At 43.0% G+C, this 20,344-nt stretch overlaps 1 protein-coding gene across 1 annotated transcript in view; it reads left to right on the forward strand.

The window, feature by feature from the left end:
- Positions 1-20,344, forward strand: part of LOC120931562 (neuronal acetylcholine receptor subunit alpha-3-like) — a 45,214-nt gene that overhangs the window by 11,887 nt on the left and 12,983 nt on the right. Inside the window, exon 3 of the mRNA XM_040343131.1 lies at positions 1,717-1,761. Within this exon, the coding sequence (XP_040199065.1) occupies positions 1,717-1,761 (45 nt within the window). The remainder of the gene's footprint in view (positions 1-1,716; positions 1,762-20,344) is intronic.

The following is a 20,344-nucleotide window of genomic DNA, read 5'->3' on the forward strand; positions in this document are numbered from 1 at the left end:
AGGAGGGCGGGGTAGGAAGCTGATTGGCTGGGGAGCGATCCGGAGGGGGCGGACAAAAACGAACCGCCGCCCCCGCATCCCGGATCGCTCCTGAAGATTACCGTCCCGCGCCATGTACCGGGGGGGTCCCGATCGGACCCCCGTCAAGCAGGGCACGTACAGGTACGTTGATGTGCCTGTCCGTGCCATTCTGCTGACGTATATGTACATGAGCGGGTCGGGAACTGGTTAAGGATTCATTTCCATGGACGTTTTTACAGCCAGTTTTTTTAGCCTTTTTTACAGCTTAAAAACGCCTGTCCATGTGTTTTTTTATATTTTTTTGAGCTGGAGCTAAAAAACGCCACGGTATCGTTTTTTAGCGTTTTTTAACGTCTGGCGTTTTTTACAGCTCTAACGCTGGAGCTTCAGAATGCACTGGTCCTGGGTTTTTTTTGCAGCTTAAAAACGGCTCAGCCATCTACAGCTCAAAAACGTCATGGTGGGCATGAGGCCATAGACTAACATGGAGAGCCGTTTTTAAGCTGCAAAAAACATTTAGAAAAGTGGCTGTAAAAACGTCCATGGAAATGAAGCCTCATAGGTAGGTTCACGGCTCAGGTCCTGAACTCTTTCCATGTTCGGGAGTTCTGGTACATACCGAACCGGGGCGTGTTGGCTCATCACTTTTCCTCACCATTTGTCAACGTGATGTCTTCTGGAGGGGAGTATCAGAGTTAAATTGGCCATGGCATCTTGGAGCAGCTGTTTCTCTAACACAGATATATTTTTCAGGAATTCTGTAGGAATACTTCTATGGCTAAGGGATAGGAATTCTGGAAATGATTTTTAGAAACGCTCTTGATTATTAAAGAATATTTTTAATGTTGGCCATATTTGTGTGTGTCTTGGGATGGTTGTAACTATAAACTGAAAAATGAAAAACAGGATATTGTTCTTTTCATTGACCTTGTTTCTGTCATTAAGACACAACAGAAAGAGGAATAAAATATCCACATTAAGGGAGGGAAAATTCAAAATTTGACATGTGTCCCCATTGGAAATGTTCCCACCTTCTGTTCCAGTTATAGCTGTACATTTCGATTTCTTCTTACTTTCTGTCCTGTTGATAGTTACAGAAAATGATCCTCCCAATTGGGAACACAGTCAGAGAAAAAAAAACTGAAAAGGGTGCCCATACTTCCCTACTCTACATAAAAACAGAAAAACATTTTGCCTGTAGATCCACTTTAAAAATGAATTCCAGGCATTGTATGTTTTTATAAAGTTACATTGGTCCAGCTTGGTATGCTTGGCACGGGCACCATTCAGAGAATGCTTTGCATTTTCTGAATGAATGTAAAGCATTTTCTGATTGGACGAGGTGGAGAGCATGACGTCACTGCACACCTCTCCACCTGGTCCAATGCTTTACATTAATTCAGAAAATGAAAAGCAATCTGTGAATGGCATCCCACACAGAACAGGACCTGGAAGCAAATGGAGATCACTGGAGTAGTGTTTATTTTTAGTAGTGTTTACTTCAGTGACTTCCACATTTCAGGAGCATTGACGAGGTGTGGTATATACATAGTTACACTAATTAAAGTTGCACCAATATAACTATGTATAATATAGCCATGAATTCTTCTTTAACAATCTGTATTGTACATTAAAACTATTGAAACCCATTGCTGTTGTATAATAGTGTAACTGATTATTTGTGTATGCCCACAGGATGAAGTTAATCAGATCATGGAAACCAACCTTTGGCTGAAACACGTAAGTTCCATGTAAATTTCCTTAATAAAAATATTATTTCTGTCAATACAAATGCAGTGTACACAACCAGTTACAGGTGCAGACTATTATACTTGCTTCTGCCTAAGCTACAAAATTAAGACAAATGGCAGAGAGTAAAATACCTTCCTCTAACCAGAGATTCAGCTCAGTGTTGAGTCCGACTGGTATGAGGGACTTCAACCTATATATCTACAATTTTTCTGCCTAAGCTAGACTACCCCCTTGATTCTTAGTAAATAAATTGCTCACTTAGGTGCAAAGCATTTATATGTTAGGCACATGCTATACATATTGGCCCGGATTCTCGTACCTCGGCGCATAGTTATGCCAGCGTAGCGTATCGAATATACGCTACGCCGACGTCGCGCAGAGCGGCGAGCACAGTATTCACAAAGCACTTGCTCCCAACGTTGCGTCAGCGTAACGTAAATTCTTCGGCGTAAACCGGCCTAATTCAAAGTAGGTGGAAGTGGGCGTGATCCATTTAAATGATTCGTGACCCCATGCAAATGATGGGCCGAATGAACGGCGCATGCGCCGTCCCGTGGACGCATCCCAGTGCGCATGCTCAGAATCACGTAGGAAATACTCCCTAAGATACGTCGAATCACTGCCTACGACGTGAACGTAACCTACGCCCAGCCCTATTCACATACTACTACGTAAACAACGTAAAATACGACGGCTGTTCCCTGGTCCATACCTTAACATGACTTTCACCTGCTTTATGAGGCTTAACTTTACGCCGGACGTACGTCTTACGTAAACCGCGTATATTAATGAGCCGGGTGCAAGTACGTTCGTGAATCGGCGTATCTCACTCATTTGCATATTTAAATCGTAAATCAATGGGAGCGCCCCTTGCGGCCAGCGTAAATCTGCGCCCAGGATACGACGTCGTAGAAAACTTACGTCAGTCGTAGGAAGCCTATTTTCAGGCGTATCTATTTCTATGGGCACAGCGCACAGATACGACGGCGCACATTGACACTTACGCGGCGTATCTCGAGATACGCCGGTGTAAGTTCTACGAGAATCCGGGCCATTGTGTTCTGTTGGGGGGATTTGCTCAAGTTTAATGCTCACCAGGGAGTACAGTCCATAGCAGATATGCTGTTTTAGTGCTTGTTGGCCCACTTGTATTTAATTGGAAAGAAAAGTACAAGAAAACAAACAGTTGCCCTGGCAGGGGTTTCCACCATCACTTCAAAATATTGAAAATAAATAATTAAAATAAATGATTTTAGCCTCCTGGCTTTGTTTTGCAGCACCACTGCACAGGCCCTAACCTCAACCTTGTGTGGATGCAAGGTTAGGGCCTGTGCAGTGGTGCTGCAAAACAAAGCCAGGAGGCTGACAAAGGCACATAAACTGACCACTGTGTCAGGGCTCAGCAGCCATAATACACCGTGGTCATTTTACAAAGAGGAGGGCAGAAACTGGCAGGATCAGCCAGGTATTTCAGGTGTTACAGGGGGCCAAATGATACAGCACAAGCACTGTGCTGTATAATATGCTTTAAAGAAGCAGTATTAATTGTGTTTTTTGTTTTGGGTTAACAAATACTTTAATAAACAGTTGTGCAAATATCATATGAAACAAAAATTTGCAAGTACATTTTGTTGTACAGGGCCTCTGCTTTCATAAAATATATAATGTTCTGGGGGTTTAATTAATTTTATTGCCAAGATTTAAGATTTTTACATGTATGTAAAAAATATAACAAATTGCTCTGGAGCTGAACTGGTTAAGGAGCCACTTCTTTCCCCAAGCCTCCACCACTGTCTTTCTTACAACAGAATAGGAGGAAGTACAGTTCTGGACGGAGGGCAGGAGCTGCCGGAGTTAACTTTTCTTATTGACAGCAGGTGATTGGTTGCTAGGACCACTCTGAATCCTAGAAACCAATCACCTGCTGGTTAACTTAAAATATTAAAATATTAGCTCTCACTACCGCCCTCCATCCAGTTCTGCTGTGCCGCCTGACCCATGTCCTTGATAACTGTGCAAGGTAGAAAAGTGAAGGAGGGCAGAGTATATGGCTAAGGGGCGGGCGGGGAGGGGGTGATGTAAAGGTGAGCAGACGACCTGGCTAAAAGGGAAGGTGGGTGATGTGAAGGTCGGATAGGACACTGCTGTGGAGGGGGGGAGATGATGTGAAGGTGGCAGTGGACATGGCTATGAGGGGGGTGATGTGAAGGGGCAGAAGAAATTACTGTGAGGGGGTGATGTGAAGGGGGGCTAGGACACGGCTTTGGGGTGGATGTAAAGAAGAGCAGAAGATATGACTGTGAGTGGGGTATTGTGAAGGGGGGCAGAAGACATGACTGTGGGGGTGGTGATTTGAGGGAGGGGCAGTGGACATGACTGTATAGAGGGGCTAGGACATGGTTGCAAATGAAGGAGGGTTCAGAACACTACTTTGAAGGGGGTGGGGGTGATGTAAAGGGAAGCTGAGGACACTTGATTTAGATTTGTAATGATTCACTGGTATAATCTGTGGAAATAAGCAAAGACAAACGAACGCACACACACACACACACACACACACACACAGCTTCTTGTGGTCTGGAGCTGAAGTGCACAGCAGGAAGATGAGAGAAGAGCAGAACAGACAGATGCACACACAGAGAATGTAGTAAAAGAATGAAAAAGGAGAGAGGGAGGCGGCCTTCTCCTCTTAGATTTATTGACTTCATGATGTCACAAAATACACACCCATCAATCCCTCCCCATCACCCTTGTGAGTCTTTTATTGGTCAATTCATATAGAAGGGTGGTTTCTCCTCACAAGTCCATTTCATGTTCTTCCAAAAGTCATACAGGCTCCTTCTGGGGTCTGTAAAAGTCAGGATGTGGGGGATGGGCAAAGTCAGTTTCCTATAGAGAATCCACAATTGCTTATCCAAAGTGAAATTTCCAGGAATGCAGGGGGGAGGGAAATGGATTAGCTTCCTTTGAAAAGTCCTCTGCTTCTTAATTTGGAAAACAGTTCTGCTTTTCACAAAACATCAAATCCCTTTAAAACAATCTCTGATAGAACTTATCAAGGAAAATAAGCAATATACTAAATAAATATTAACCGAAATACACTTTAATATTTCTAATCATAACATAAAATTTTCATTTTAGTTTCACGTCTATCACAGCCCCCCCTTGAAATGAATATTTTATCAGTTTATTCTCTTTGTTATTTCTTAACAGACAAGGACGGTAATGGAGGACACGGTCCATATAACAAAACATTATCATAACCAATATAAACAGAATTGCTATACCTATTTGAGTACAAATGTGTTATCACCCAAAATATTGTCCGCAGGTGACATTCTAAATGCCCCCCCTTGTTCACCTAATATCCTGTATAAGGCCATAATTTTATACAAAGTCATTTGTGAAGTGGCCTCTAGGTGTTCAGTAATATACTGGAATGCATCCTTGTTTATAGTTAACAAACCTCTATTGACCATAGCAACCAGAATTTATCCAATCTACATTTACATTACTAAGTTAAATTTCATAAAAGCATCCGTTCCCACCAAATTACTATATTTCCCTTCATTAGCATTTTAATTTTATATTGGGCTCTGTCCTAAATATTTTATTTCCTAAAGAAACTTTATTACATTACACTAGTTTTCAGGACTGATCATGCAGCATGAATATTCTTGTCGCATGTCTGTTTAAACAAACATAGCAGCCTTCAGCATAAACGAACATACAGAAGTTTCATTGTTCCCCTACATGGATCCAAATATAAGAGATCAATTATTCTTCCATTAATACATTTGTCAATCTGAAGCCTAGAAAGTGACATTTTAATCCATAAATCATCATCATCTGCATCATCTATCCATATTGTATTTTTATTTTTAAACTATTTTAACTGACTTTCTTAAGCTATGCAGATTAACACCATTATCATTCTCTTTAAAATGACACCCTCAAAGTAAGGTATTCTTCAAACCAAATGGTGCAAAAAACCCACAGTTTAGTAACATATGAGAGAAAGAAAGAATGAGAGAGAAAGAAAGAAAGAAAGAGCAAAAGAAAGAGAGAGAGAGAAAAAGAAAGAAAGGAAAAGAAAGAGAAAAATAATACTTTATTAATAAGGGCTTTCTTTCAGATCTTCTAATGATTGTGTACAAATTACCTTTTATTATTAAAGAAAGATTTACCCTCATAATACGCTTCCATAGTTTACTTAACATAAACTCTGATATTTATTTATTTTTCCCTTCAAACTAGGCAAAGTTGAGGATGTTTACACTGGGAGTCGGATTTCAAGCTAGCACTCACTCCTGTAAACCACCACAGCCTGTAACCTGATTTGCTGTTAATGACCTCTAAGGGAAAACATCTGTCCCCCCCCATGCTTGGAGCAGATTGTACAAGTTTTAGACCATATACAATCCAATCGAATTGCATCGTTTTTCTCATTTTTAACTCTTTTTCAAAAATTTTAAAACATATTTGGTTTGTACATCTGCCAAAAATCATGTACACCACATTATAACATGACATTCCTTAACTTCCAATAGCGACAAAAGATCGCTTAGAGGACAAATCTCATGAAATCCACTGACCAGTCCCTGCGCATGAACCGACCATTGTTTTCTACTGATAAAGTCACTCATAATTACTCACAATCTATATTTTATCAGAAATGTCATTTTATAATAACTTTTAACACTTGTTTATTTTTTAATTTTATTTTTACAATTTTAATAATATTTTTTATAAAGTTTTTTAGATTGAACATAACTTTCATATTTTAATATTTTTCTCTGGGGAACCTTATAATAAACCAAACCCAAGTTTAGAATCTGTTGTAAACATTGCTCAAACCTCAACTTATTAATTCTTACAACCAGATCTGTAGGATTTCAGTTAAACATAAAATACCATGTTGTTTACCATTTACTGAATTGTATACAATTCTTCACACAATCTCAATCAACAATTTTCCCATTAAACCTTTGTTCTAATCCCATATTTATGCTTTGACATGTCATAATACATTTTCAGTTGTTGGGGTAAACATATTCATAAACATTTACAGGCAGAATTAAACTTATTAAAGAACTTCTTTACACTCTGACATTAATTAACTAATTACCCCATGTAACAAGGACCCCCCTTTGAGATATTCCAACCCACAAACCCCAGTGGTCACAATCCCATGTATTTGAAAAAAGATATATAATTTCATTCAGATTTGGGCGGCACAATCCATAATATCACTCATCTTCCAGAGAATATTTTCGAAGGAACCTCTTAATCATCACCCAGGGGATATTGGTAATTATCGGTACCTACATCAGAAATGTGAGAAAAACTCGTACACGAATATTAGTTACCTATTTTCAAAAGCGGTCACATAATCATAGCTCATAACAATCTAATCTAGAGACTGTCTCAAACAAGATTTCAGAAAGGGATAATGTATTGAATGCTCCCCCCTTGGGGCCACTTACCCACTTAACCCTGAGGATGGCATGGCACAGCATGTGGAATAAAACCATTTAAATGTACTATGTAAAATGTTCTACTGTTCCAATGTGATACCCAGAATCTCCTCATCCCTCATTTGTGACTTGTGAACACAGCTTCTGTAGTCATGAACGCCAGGATTTACACACTCTCTCTACCGCTTTTGGGCACCCCATGAGGTCAAGGCATTGAGGTCTGGGCACACATGACAGCATATGAGCGGATTCTACCTTCAGGTAGGTCTGCCACTCCCATCTACATCATTCTCATCCCAACGCGTCTGTCCAGCGAAGTGGCATTGTAGTTACCCCCCCCTGGACAGACTAAGGAGGGCATGAAGAAGAAGGCCCGTGGGCCGGAGGGCACAGAATCCAGTATGGGCAGCGGGCAGCGGGCAGGAGGCGACACCATATGCGTTCAGAACGAGGCAAAGCCTTCAGCAGGAAAGAGCATCCGGGCAGGCCCATGCTTCCTCCAGCCGGGCATACAGTTGGGCAGAACGTGAGGGGAAGGAAGGGGCACGGCCTCAAGCAGTCGGGCGGGGCCCATGCTTCCAGCAGGCATCGTGGGCAGAACATGAGGGAAACGAAAAGACAATAACAGGCCCTGGGTATCACATTATAAATTTCAAAACTGGCAAAAAGCCCTCTATGTATCAAGTCAAAATACAGTGCATGGCATAGTCAGTGTAAGTGGGCAACCCAGATGGGACAGGTCCCCACAGAACACGCATTCAATCTATCCGATTAAAAGGATAAAAAAAAAAAAAACGGGACGAAATAATTCACCTAAATTAATTCTCTGTAGAAGATTTTAACTGTAAAATAAAGACTTAACAATTGCTTATTATGTGCATCAAATGTCTGTTCCATATTTTTTAAACCTCAGGAGAAATATCCCATTATTTACTGATTACCGTTTATTAATTGCGACAAAGCAACTGAAATCGTAGACTCTAACGGACATAGACAGTGCAATATCCAAAGGCAACCTTTTGTTAAAAAAAACTCTGTGTTACAAAAAAAACTGTCTCCTAGGTTGTCGTCCCTGGGGGGGGGAGAGAGGGGCTATCCTCCAACTTGCAAATGTGGCAGAGCTCAGGGCGGGCAGGATGCAGGGGTCTGGACCTCCCACATTCCTCACACACCCAGTTCTATCCCCCCACCAGGGAGGGGGCAGGAGTATATATTATATCAGGGAGGCATCCCAGAAATATAAAAAAAAACAGCAAAAATAATAATAAGAAGAATTCATTCACCACTTGCCAACAAGGAATTGGGAAAAGGGATCAATGAATTTCAATGGGAAGAAGAAAAAAAGGGTTGAAGAAAGGAGAAAGAAATAAGAAAGAAAGAGTTCGATTCCAGCACAGAGTTGAGAACCCAAACGAAAAGTGCATGCAAAGAAAGACACCATAAGTTATATGTTACAGACACAATGTACCATTAGACGCAATCAAATCACTTCTAGCACAGTCAGTACAATCAGCATGCTACATAGAGGGAGGGGAAGATAGGGGGCTGTGTAGTAGGCAGCAAAGAAAGGGTTGGACGGGAGGATCTAAGAAGAAAATGGTGGAGAGGGGAGGAGCTATGAAAAAAGAGCGGCAAAGATTTGGAGAAGACGGGAGGATCTAAGAAGAAAATGGCGGAGGGGGGAGGAGCTATGAAAAAGAGCGGCAAAGATTTGGAGAAGACGGGAGGATCTAAGAAGAAAATGGCGGAGGGGGGGAATCAGGAGTTTAAGGAAAAAGTAAAAACAAAGCAAGGAGGAGAGAAAAAACTTCAAACTTCAGCCAGATATTAAAAACAGAAGTCAGCGACAACAGCAGTCGATTTATATATATATAAAAAAAAACAGATATTCTATTCAGTCAAACACAGTTATCCAGCATAATAAAAACACATACATACTGAGAAAGACAAAAGGATTATCCCAGCAAAAAAAATTAACTAGGAAAGGCACAGAAATGAAAAAGTTTCCTGTTCAGACTGCAAAGAGTTAAGACTGCTAGGCAGAAAACCCTTAATTGGTATCCAGCTGTGATGAAAGGCATAGGGTTTCAGGTCACAAATCAGCACAGTTAGCAGAGCAAGAAGCCAGAGACGAAGGAGTTAAGAATGCTGGTTAGAAAACCCTTAATTAGTATGCAGCTGTGACAAAAGGCAAAAGGTTTCAGGCACACATTAGCAGAAAGACAGAGAAGAAAGAGTTAAGTATGCTGGTTAGAAAACCCTTAATTAGTATGTAGCTGTTGACAAAAGGCAGAAGTGTAAGGGAAAAAACAATTTAAGACACAAAAATATAGACAGATAGCCAGCTAGCAGAAGCCACACAAAAACGACCTCCTCCAGCTCAGCCCCCACCTTTCCTAGCACAGGGAAGTTCAGTAAACAAAACCCCCGCGTTATTCAAAGCAAGGACAAAATGTGGAAAAGCTGACTCAATATCTCACCACAGACATACTCAAATAAACCCCAGAATCCCAGTTCCCCAATTAACCCAGGTTTGGAATATTTTTCACAAGCATAAAATAAAACAAACCCATATCTTCGCAGCTAACTTCCTTAGAGCTGAATCCCAGGCTCAACCCAGCCAGCATGCCCTCCCCGTGCACACCACCTTTATCACATCGGCTTAATCCGAGACGATGCACGACCAGTACCTAACTCAGGAGGCCGATTTCACACCACAAACAGACAGCAAACAACCCACAAGCTCACCCTTCTACTCACACCCTTACAGCGCACCCTTCTACTCACAGGCAGCAAGACACCAAAAAAAATTAATAGCAGTGAATCAGCACAAGCCGGGTTTGCCTTTGTTTAAAAAAGGTTTTGGACAAGGAGATACCGCCTTTGAAAGGCTGGGGATGTGCAGACAAACTGGATGAGGGAAAAATATGTCTTACATTGAGTACACAAAGTGAGGAGAAAAAAAAACTACACTCACCGTGATTTGGGGTTCATGACGTCCCAGTCAATGCTAGACAAAATCTCATCCCTCAGGCAGCTTCTTGTGGGTCCGCACTCCTGACCTTGAAGTCCAAAAAAACCACGTTGGCGCGTCAATTGATTTAGATTTGTAATGATTCACTGGTATAATCTGTGGAAATAAGCAAAGACAAACGAACGCACACACACACACACACACACACAGCTTCTTGTGGTCTGGAGCTGAAGTGCACAGCAGGAAGATGAGAGAAGAGCAGAACAGACAGATGCACACACAGAGAATGTAGTAAAAGAATGAAAAAGGAGAGAGGGAGGCGGCCTTCTCCTCTTAGATTTATTGACTTCATGATGTCACAAAATACACACCCATCAATCCCTCCCCATCACCCTTGTGAGTCTTTTATTGGTCAATTCATATAGAAGGGTGGTTTCTCCTCACAAGTCCATTTCATGTTCTTCCAAAAGTCATACAGGCTCCTTCTGGGGTCTGTAAAAGTCAGGATGTGGGGGATGGGCAAAGTCAGTTTCCTATAGAGAATCCACAATTGCTTATCCAAAGTGAAATTTCCAGGAATGCAGGGGGGAGGGAAATGGATTAGCTTCCTTTGAAAAGTCCTCTGCTTCTTAATTTGGAAAACAGTTCTGCTTTTCACAAAACATCAAATCCCTTTAAAACAATCTCTGATAGAACTTATCAAGGAAAATAAGCAATATACTAAAGAAATATTAACCGAAATACACTTTAATATTTCTAATCATAACATAAAATTTTCATTTTAGTTTCACGTCTATCACACACTTCTGTGAAGAGGTTGGGGGATGTGAAGGGGGCTGAGGACACGCCTGTGAAGATGTTGGGGGTCTGAAGGGGGCTGGGAACACTCCTGTGAAGAGGTTGGGGGATGTGATGCAGGCTGAGGACACTCCTGTGAAGATGTTGGGGGGTGTGAAGGGGGCTGAGGACACTCCTGTGAAGATGTTGGGGGGTGTGAAAGGGGCTGAGGACACTCGTGTGAAGAGGTTGGGGGGTGTGAAGGGGGCTGAGGACACTCCTGTGAAGAGGTTGGGGGGATGTGAAGGGGGCTGAGGACACTCCTGTGAAGAGGTTGGGGGGGATTTGAAGGGGGCTGAGGACACTCCTGTGAAGAGATTGGGGGGGGGGTTTGAAGGGGGCTAAGGACACTCCTGTGAAGAGGTTGGGGGGGATTTGAAGGGGGCTGAGGACGCTCCTGTGAAGAGGTTGGGGGGAGGGGGGTTTGAAGGGGACTGAGGACACTCCTGTGAAGAGGTTGGGGGGTTTGAAGGGGGCTGAGGACACTCCTGTGAAGAGGTTGGGGGGGATTTGAAGGGGGCTGAGGACACTCCTGTGAAGAGGTTGGAGGGGATTTGAAGGGGGGCTGAGGACACTCCTGTGAAGAGGTTGGGGGGGGGTTTGAAGGGGGCTGAGGACACTCCTGTGAAGAGGTTGGGGGGGATTTGAAGGGGGCTGAGGACACTCCTGTGAAGGGGAACCTGTTATGTGAAGTGAGGGACTATGATGTAAATGGGGGATTGTGATATGCAAGGGGTGACTGAAGACACTTATGTATAAACAGTATTGTGATATAAGAGAAGAGGGAGGCTGTGATTTGAAGGACCTCTCCTGGAAGAAAATTGTACTGATCGAACCTCTGTGAATTTTAATTCAGTATCCCTGCTATAGACAGTGGTCATAGCAGGGATCAGAACAGGGGGAAGTCAGCAGACGTTAACTGAAGTTTATTCACATCACCATTTGATGTAAGTATGCATTCATCGCAGGGTGTTTTTATGGGCAGTATTCTGCAAATCACTTGTTGTAAGGTGTGATCTATGCCATTCAGTTCAGTACACACTTTAGGCCCAGTGCTTGTAGGGTTCTCTGACAAACGGGGCTGAAAGGAGTTAGAACTACATACCAATGCCAATGAAATGACAGAACAAACGTAATGTGAATGAGCCCAATGTAAAAAAGGGGAAACATTTAAAGTATAATTAAGGGCAAACCTTTTTTAACTTTTTTTTTTTGATACCGTGGAGAGGAATTAGAACATCTGTCTGGTTTTTATTGCTACCTCTGCCCCCATTGGGGAGATTCACCCTCTCAATATGTTCTGTTTACCATTACTATCAAAAGTGAAAGTAAAAGAAAATCCCAAATTTTGTGTTGTCCCTTCAATAGTAATGGGGGGGGGGGGGGGGGTTTCCAATGGTGACATTAGTTCTGGTGACCTAGGTGGCCCCAATCAGCTAGATTCAGAGAGAGTTACGGCGGCGTATCAGTAGATACGCCGTCGTAACTCTGAATCTACGCCGTCGTAAATTTAAGCGTATTTTGGAAAACAGATATGCTTAAATTAGGCTAAGATACGAGCGGCGTAAGTCTCCTACGCCATCGTATCTTAGGGTGCATATTTACGCTGGCCGCTAGGTGGCGCTTCCGTTGTTTTCCCGCGTTGAATATGCAAATGAGCAAGATACGCCGATTCACGAACGTACGTGCGCCCGTCGCAATTAGTTATGCCGTTTACGTAAGAGATACGCCGGCGTAAAGGTAAAGCTGCTCCCTAGGTGGCGCAGCCCATGCAAGGTACGGACGTCGGAACAAGCCTATCTTTTTACGTTGTTTGCGAAAGTCGTACGCGAATTGGGCTGTGCGTAAGTTAAGTTCACGTCGTAGGCAGTGTTCGACGTATCTTAGGAATTCTATCCGACGCATGCGCACTGGGATACGTCCACGGACGGCGCATGCACCGTTCGTTGATAACGTCATTTACGTGGGGTCTTGCTTACGCCGGCACATTTACGCTACGCCGCCGTAACTTAGGACGCAAGTGCTTTGTGAATACAGCACTTGCTTCTCTAATGCCGGGTACAGACGAGAGGATTGATCCGCGGATACGGTCCGCCGGACCGTATCCGCGGATAAATCCTCTCGAGGATTTCCGTGGATTTGGATCCGATGGAGTGTACTCACCATCGGATCAAAATCCGCGCCGAAATCCCATCGCGATGACGTGTCGCGCTGTCGCCGCGATGATGACGTGGCGTCGTGCGCGATGCTGTCATATAAGGAATTCCACGCATGCGTCGAATCATTACGACGGATTGATCCGGTGAGTCTGTACAGACCAGCGGATCAATCCGTTGGGATGGATTCAAGCGGATAGATTTTAAAGCATGTCTTAAAATTTTTATCCGCTGGAAATCCATCCCAGGGGATAAAAATCGTCGGAAACAGATCCGCTGGATTGTACACACCAGGGGATCTATCCGCTGGAGCCGGTCCGCGGTTCAATTCCAGCGGATGGATCCTCTCGTGTGTACGGGGCCTAACTTGCGGCGGCGTAGCGTAAATACCATACGCTACGCCCGCACAAAGTTACGCTGCCCTACCTGAATCTGGCCAAATGAATTCCCTTAATTAGCAGGGATTTCCTCTCCCTTTCTACTTTGGCTATGGCTATGGGAGAGAAAGTAAAAAAAAAAAAAAACCTGACAGGGGTTATAATCCTCCCTTATTCTATCCAAAAATAAATGCCTATAGTTCCACTTTATTTTACAAAATAATACAGTGCATCTCCCGGAAATGAAGGGAAATTTCTCCAGCTATTCATGCGTTTTAAATATTTGCTTTCAAAATTGTTAAATGTTCTTATAGCTGCTTCCATTTATGTTATTATGTTATTATGACATTGTCAGCTTAATTTTTGGGAAAGCTGATATTTTAGAAAGATATACAATGGTTATTCGGTTCTAGAGCTCCCTCTACAGGAAGACAGCTGTCCAAAGAAATTTCCTTTCTGATGCTACAATCTTTTCGTGACAGCCAATCACAGTGTACTTGTATATTTTAGCAAAAGTAACAGTAGCTGTCTTATCTCCTCAGTTCCCTAACAGACAGCGATTTGTGAGATGAGATTGCTGTAGTTAACACATATAAGGGTTTATTGTGTGCACAGGGAATTTTAACACTTAATTAGCCTATACATGCTCTTGTTTAACCTTCATTTTACCATTTAACCTATTAATTTCAGTAAATCACTCTGTATAAGCCGTGTTTACCAGTTTTAAAAGAAACCTTGTTTTTTTTTTTTGTTTTTTTTCTTATATAACTTTAACATGCTTTGTACCAAAAAAATTTATTTTTGTGTTGCAGTAAATAGAACAAGCAGCTAAGTAAAATCGATACATTTTCTCCACAGTGGTACTTGTACTCAAAATATAGCCGATCAAACTTGAAAATGTTTTATCTTACTTTTTTTTACTAGTACTTCACTTTAAAATGCAAATAAATTCATAAAATTCACAAAATGATGTATGTATCAATTCTGTATCATAAGTAATTACAAAGTTATAGCCTCATGAATAGACACATAGCTGAAATGTAAAAATATGGCCTGGTCCATAGGGGATAAACAGGTGTGAGAGATGAAATGGTTAACAATTAACCACACGTCTGCTAAAGAACACCACATTTTGCTTGCAGGTTGGAAACAAGTGCAATTTTGTGAGCTTTCCTGGCTTGCAAAAGTGTGAACCTAACCTCATTCAGTGAGGGAAAAAGTATTTGATTTCCTGCTGATTTTGTACATCTGCCCACTGACCAAAAAATTATCAGTCTATAATTTTAATGGTAGGTTTTATTTAAACAGTGAGACACAGAATAACAACAAAAATATCCAGAAAAACATGATAAAGTACTTGGTGGCAAAACCCTTGTTGGCAATCAGAGGTCAGACGTTTTTTGTAGTTGGCCACCAGGTTTGCACACATCTCAGGAGGGATTTTGTCCGACTTCTCTTTGCAGATCCTCTCCAAGTCATTAGGATTTATGAGACTGACGCTTGGTAACATGAACCTTCAGCTCCCTCCCAGGGCCGTTTGAAGGAATTTGGGGGCCCCAAGCAAAATGGACATGGAGGCCCCCCAACCCCTGCCCCCCCGCACGCACACACACAAAGCCCCCCATGTTCTTTTTAATCTCCCCGGGCCCCCCCTCCATCCCTACCGGGTCCGTACTGCACGGAAGGAGATTCAGTTTCCTGTTCTCGGCCGGACTGAAAGGAAGTGAGCACTCAGTGTGCACTTCCTGTCAGTCTAGACGGGAATCGGAAACTGAATCTCCTGTACCGTGCGATACCTGGCCGGAGTCCGGACCACTCTACAGAGAAGGAGAAGTGATGACTCGAGGCAGCAGTGCTGCAGGCTCTCTATAGAGCGCTCAGGTGGCTGCAGCATATAGGAAGCGCGGCAAGGGCCCTGCTTGGGGCCCCAAGCCAGATCGGGGGCCCCAAGCAATTGCTTGGTTTGCCTGCCTTGTAGCAACGGGCCAGCTCCCTCCACATATTTTTTATAGGATTAAGGTCTGGAGCCTGGCTAGGCCACTCCAGGACCTTAATGTGCTTTTTTTTGAGCCACTCCTTTGTTGCCTTTGGCAGTGTGTTTTGAGTCATTGTCATGCTGGAATAATATAGAACCCACCCATCTACGACCCATTTTCAATGCCCTGGTTGGGGAAAGGAGGTTCTCACCCAAGATTTGATCCCTTTGATGCAGTGAAGTTGTTCTGTCCCCTTAGGAGAAAAACACCCCCAAAGCATAATGTTTCCCCCTCCATGTTTGATGGTGGGGATGGTGTTCTTGAGGACATAGGCAGCATTCCTTCTCCTCCAAACACAGCGAGTTGAGTTGTTGCCAAATAGCTAAATGTTGGTCTCATCTGACCACAACAATTTCAGCTAGTTCTCCTCTGAATCATTCAGATGTTCATTAGCAATCTTCAGATGGGCCTGCACATGTGTTTTCTTGAGCAGGCGGACCTTGCAGGCGCTGCAAGATTTTAGTCCTTTGCAGCATAGTGTGTTACCAATTGTTTTCTGGGTGACTATGGTCCCAGCTGCCTTGAGATCATTGACATGATTCTCCTGTGTCATTCTGGGCTGATTCCTCACCGTTCTCATGATCATTGAAACTCTATGAGGTGAGATCTTGCATGGAGCCCCAGACTGAGGGAGATTGACAGTTATTTTATGATTCTTCCATTTGTGAATAATTGCACCAACTGTTGTCACCCTCTCACCAAGCTGCTTAGCGATAGTCTTATAGCCCATTCCAGCCATGTGTAGGTCTACAATCTTGTCCCTGACATCCCTGTACAGCTCTTTGGTCTTGGCCGTGGTGGAGAGATTGAAATCTGATTGATTGATTGCTTCTGTGGACCGGTGTCTTTTATACAGGTAACAAGCTGAGATTAGGAACACTCCCTTTAACAACTTGACAACTGGGCACTTAAACACCCTTAATAACCAGACCAATTTTCAGCTTTCGGTGCTCTCACATTTTGAATGACAATAACTCAGTCATACAACACTGTAACCAAATGACATTTTTGTCCTTTTTTTCCCACAAATAGAGCTTTCTTTTGGTGGTATTTGATCACCTCTGCGGTTTTTATTTTTTTCGCTATAAATGAAAAAAGAACGAAAATTTTGTAAAAAAAAATGAATTTTTCTTCATTTCTATTATAAAATTTTGCAAAAAATGAATTTTTCTTCATAAATTTGGCCTAAAATGTATACTGCTACATATCTTTGGTTAAAAAATAAAAATAAAAATGTGGATATTCTTTAGTCTGGGTGAAAGTTATAAGGTCTACAAGCTATGGTACCAATTACTGAAAATGTATCAATTTGATCACATCTGATGTACTAACAGCCTCTCTCGTTTCTTGAGACCCTAATATGCCAGAAAAGTACAAATACCCCCCAAATGACCCTTTTTTGGAAAGAAGACATTCCAAGGTATTTAGAAAGAGGCATTGTGAGTTTTTTGAAGTTGTAATTTTTTCACACAATTCTTTGCAAAAAGGTTTTTTTATTTTTATTTTTTTTTCCACAAAAGTTTCATATTAGCAGGTTATTTCTCACACACAGCATATGCATACCACAAATTACACCCCAAAACACATTCTGCTATTCCTCCCGAGTATGGCGATACCACATGTGTGAGACTTTTACACAGTGTGGCCACAAACAGAGGCCCAACATGCAGGGAGCACCTTCAAGCGTTCTGGAGCACCCAGACCAATTCTAACATTTCTCTCCTACATGGAAAAATCATCATTTATTTGCTAGAAAATTACATCGAACCCCAAAACATTATATATGCTTTTTTAGAAAAGACCCTAGAGAATACAATGGCGGTCGTTGCAACTTTTTATCAAGCATGGTATTTGCACAGCAATTTTTCTAACGCATTTTTTTGGGAAATAAAACAGTTTTGTGCTTTTAAAAAAAAAAACATTAAAGTTAGCCCAATGTTTTTGCATAATATGAAAGATGAAGTTACGCCGAGTAAATAGATACCCAACATGTCACCCTTCAATATTGCACACGCTTGTGGAATGGCGCCAAACTTCGCTACTTAAAAATCCCCATAGGTGACGCTTTAAATGTTTTTACTGGTTACATCTGTTTAGTTGGAGAAGAGGTCTAGGGCCAAAATGATTGCTATCGCTCTAACGTTCGCAGCGGTACCTCACATGTGTGGTTTGAACACCGTTTTCATATGTGGGCGGGACTTACGTGCACGTTCGCTTCTGTATACGAGCACGCGGGAACAGGGGCGCTTTAAATGTTATTTTTTTATTTTTATTTTTCATTTTACTTTATTTATTTTAGTTTGACACGTTTTTCCCCAAAAATAAATGTTTTGATTACTTTTATTCCTATTACAAGGAATGTAAACATCCCTTGTAATAGGAATATAGCATGACAGGTCATCTTTACAGTGAGATATGGGGTCAATAAGACCCCACATCTCACCTCTAGGCTAGGAAGCCTGGGAGAAAAAAAAAACAATCCTGGCTTCGATTGCAGCGGTAAGTCGGAAGAAGCACCAGAGGGCGAAGGGAGTGGGGACGTCCCGTTTTGCCTCCCGTAAGAACGATCAAGAGTCGGAACAGCCGCCATGATCATTCTTATGGTGTAGAGAATCGCCGGCTGAAAAAAATGATATCTGAATGATGCCTGTAGCTGCAGGCATCATTTAGATATCCCTGCACAAATTCAAGGACCTCATATGACGTGGGCGGGAAGTGGTTAAAACGCATTTTTTCCCCCAGAGTATTTTCTGGGTATTGCAGAGTATTGGCCAGGGTATTGCAAAGTATTGGCTGGGGTATTGCAAAGTATTGGTCGGGTATTGCAGAGTATTGTGCGTAGGGTATTGCAGAGTATTGTGCGGGGGGTATTGCAGAGTATTCTGCGGGGGGTATTGCAGAGTATTGCGCGGGGGTATTGCAGAGTATTGCGCGGGGGTATTGCAGAGTATTGCGCGGGGGTATTGCAGAGTATTGTGCGGGGGGTATTGCAGAGTATTGTGCGGGGGGTATTGCAGAGTATTGTGCGGGGGTATTGCAGAGTATTGCGCGGGGGTATTGCAGAGTATTGTGCGGGGGTATTGCAGAGTATTGTGCGGGGGGTATTGCAGAGTATTGTGCGGGGGTATTGCAGAGTATTGCGCGGGGGTATTGCAGAGTATTGCGCAAGGGGTACTGCAGAGTATTGCGCAAGGGGTACTGCAGAGTATTGCGCAAGGGGTACTGCAGAGTATTGCGCAAGGGGTACTGCAGAGTACTGGCAGGGGGTATTGCAGAGTATTGCGCGGGGGTATTGCAGAGTATTGCGCGGGGGTATTGCAAAGTATTGCGCGGGGGTATTGCAGAGTATTGCGCAGAGTATTGCGCAGGGGGTACTGCAGAGTATTGGGCAGGGGGTACTGCAGAGTATTGCGCAGGGGTATTGCAGAGTATTGCGCGGGGGTATTGCAGAGTATTGCGTGGGGGTATTGCAGAGTATTGCGTGGGGGTATTGCAGAGTATTGCGCAGGGGGTATTGCAGAGTATTGCGCAGGGGGTATTGCAGAGTATTGCGCGGGGGTATTGCAGAGTATTGTGCAGGGGGTATTGCAGAGTATTGCGCAGGGGGGATTGCAGAGTATTGTGCGGGGGTATTGCAGAGTATTGCGCAGGGGGTATTGCAGAGTATTGCGCAGGGGGTATTGCAGAGTATTGCGCAGGGGGTATTGCAGAGTATTGCGCAGGGAAGGAAGAGTATTGCAGGGGTTAATGCAGGGATGGCTGAGCAGGGATGGATGGATCTGTGACTGCAATAGTCACAGATCCATCCCACAGTGCTGCTGCCATCCGCGCTCTCCTCTCACACTGTACCGATCGGTACAGAGAGAGGAGGGAGGAACCGGCGTCATCAAATGACGCCGGTTTGTTTACATGTGATCGCTCCGTCATTGGACGGAGCGATCACGTGGTGAACGGCCGCTATCAGCGGCAATTCACCGTGATCCGTGATGCGCCGGGTCCTCCAGACCCGGCGGTCACGGAAATTCCCGTGTGCGCGCCCCAGGGGGCGCGCTGGAGCGTGATTCTGGGAGGACGTTATATAACATCCTCCCAGAGTTAAGCAACCACTTTGTCGCCGTTATTTGACGGCGGCTGGTGGTTAAGTGGTTAAGAGAGTGCTCCTAATCTCAGCTTGTTACCTGTATAGAAGACACCTGGGAGCCAAAAATCTTGCTGAATGATAGGGGATCAAATACTTATTTCACGCATTAAAATGCAAATCAATTTATAACTTTTTTGAAATGTGTTTTTCTGGATATATTTGTTGTTATTCTTTCTCTCACTGTTAAAATAAACCTACCTTTAAAATGATAATTTCTTTGTCAGTGGGCAAACGTAAATCAAATACTTTTTTCCCTCAATGTAAGCGGTGGCTGCATGTTAAAAATAAGAGAAATGGTTAAAGCAAACAGAGCAACAAGAGCATTACCTACAAATGAAATCACAGTTTTAGCATGGAAACATAGCAAGCATAATCAAAAGATTCACTTTACATCTTCTAGCTAAACTACCTGTAAGGCCTCGTACACACCACAGGACATGTCCGATGAAAATGGTCCGCGGACCGTTTTCATCGGACATGTCCGCTCGGAGATTTCGGTCTGATGGCTGTACACACCATCAAACCGAAATCCCCGCGGACAGAGAACGCGGTGACGTAGACGACACCGACATT

This window comes from Rana temporaria, chromosome 3 (assembly GCF_905171775.1).
Source record: "Rana temporaria chromosome 3, aRanTem1.1, whole genome shotgun sequence".
Lineage (NCBI taxonomy): Eukaryota > Metazoa > Chordata > Amphibia > Anura > Ranidae > Rana > Rana temporaria.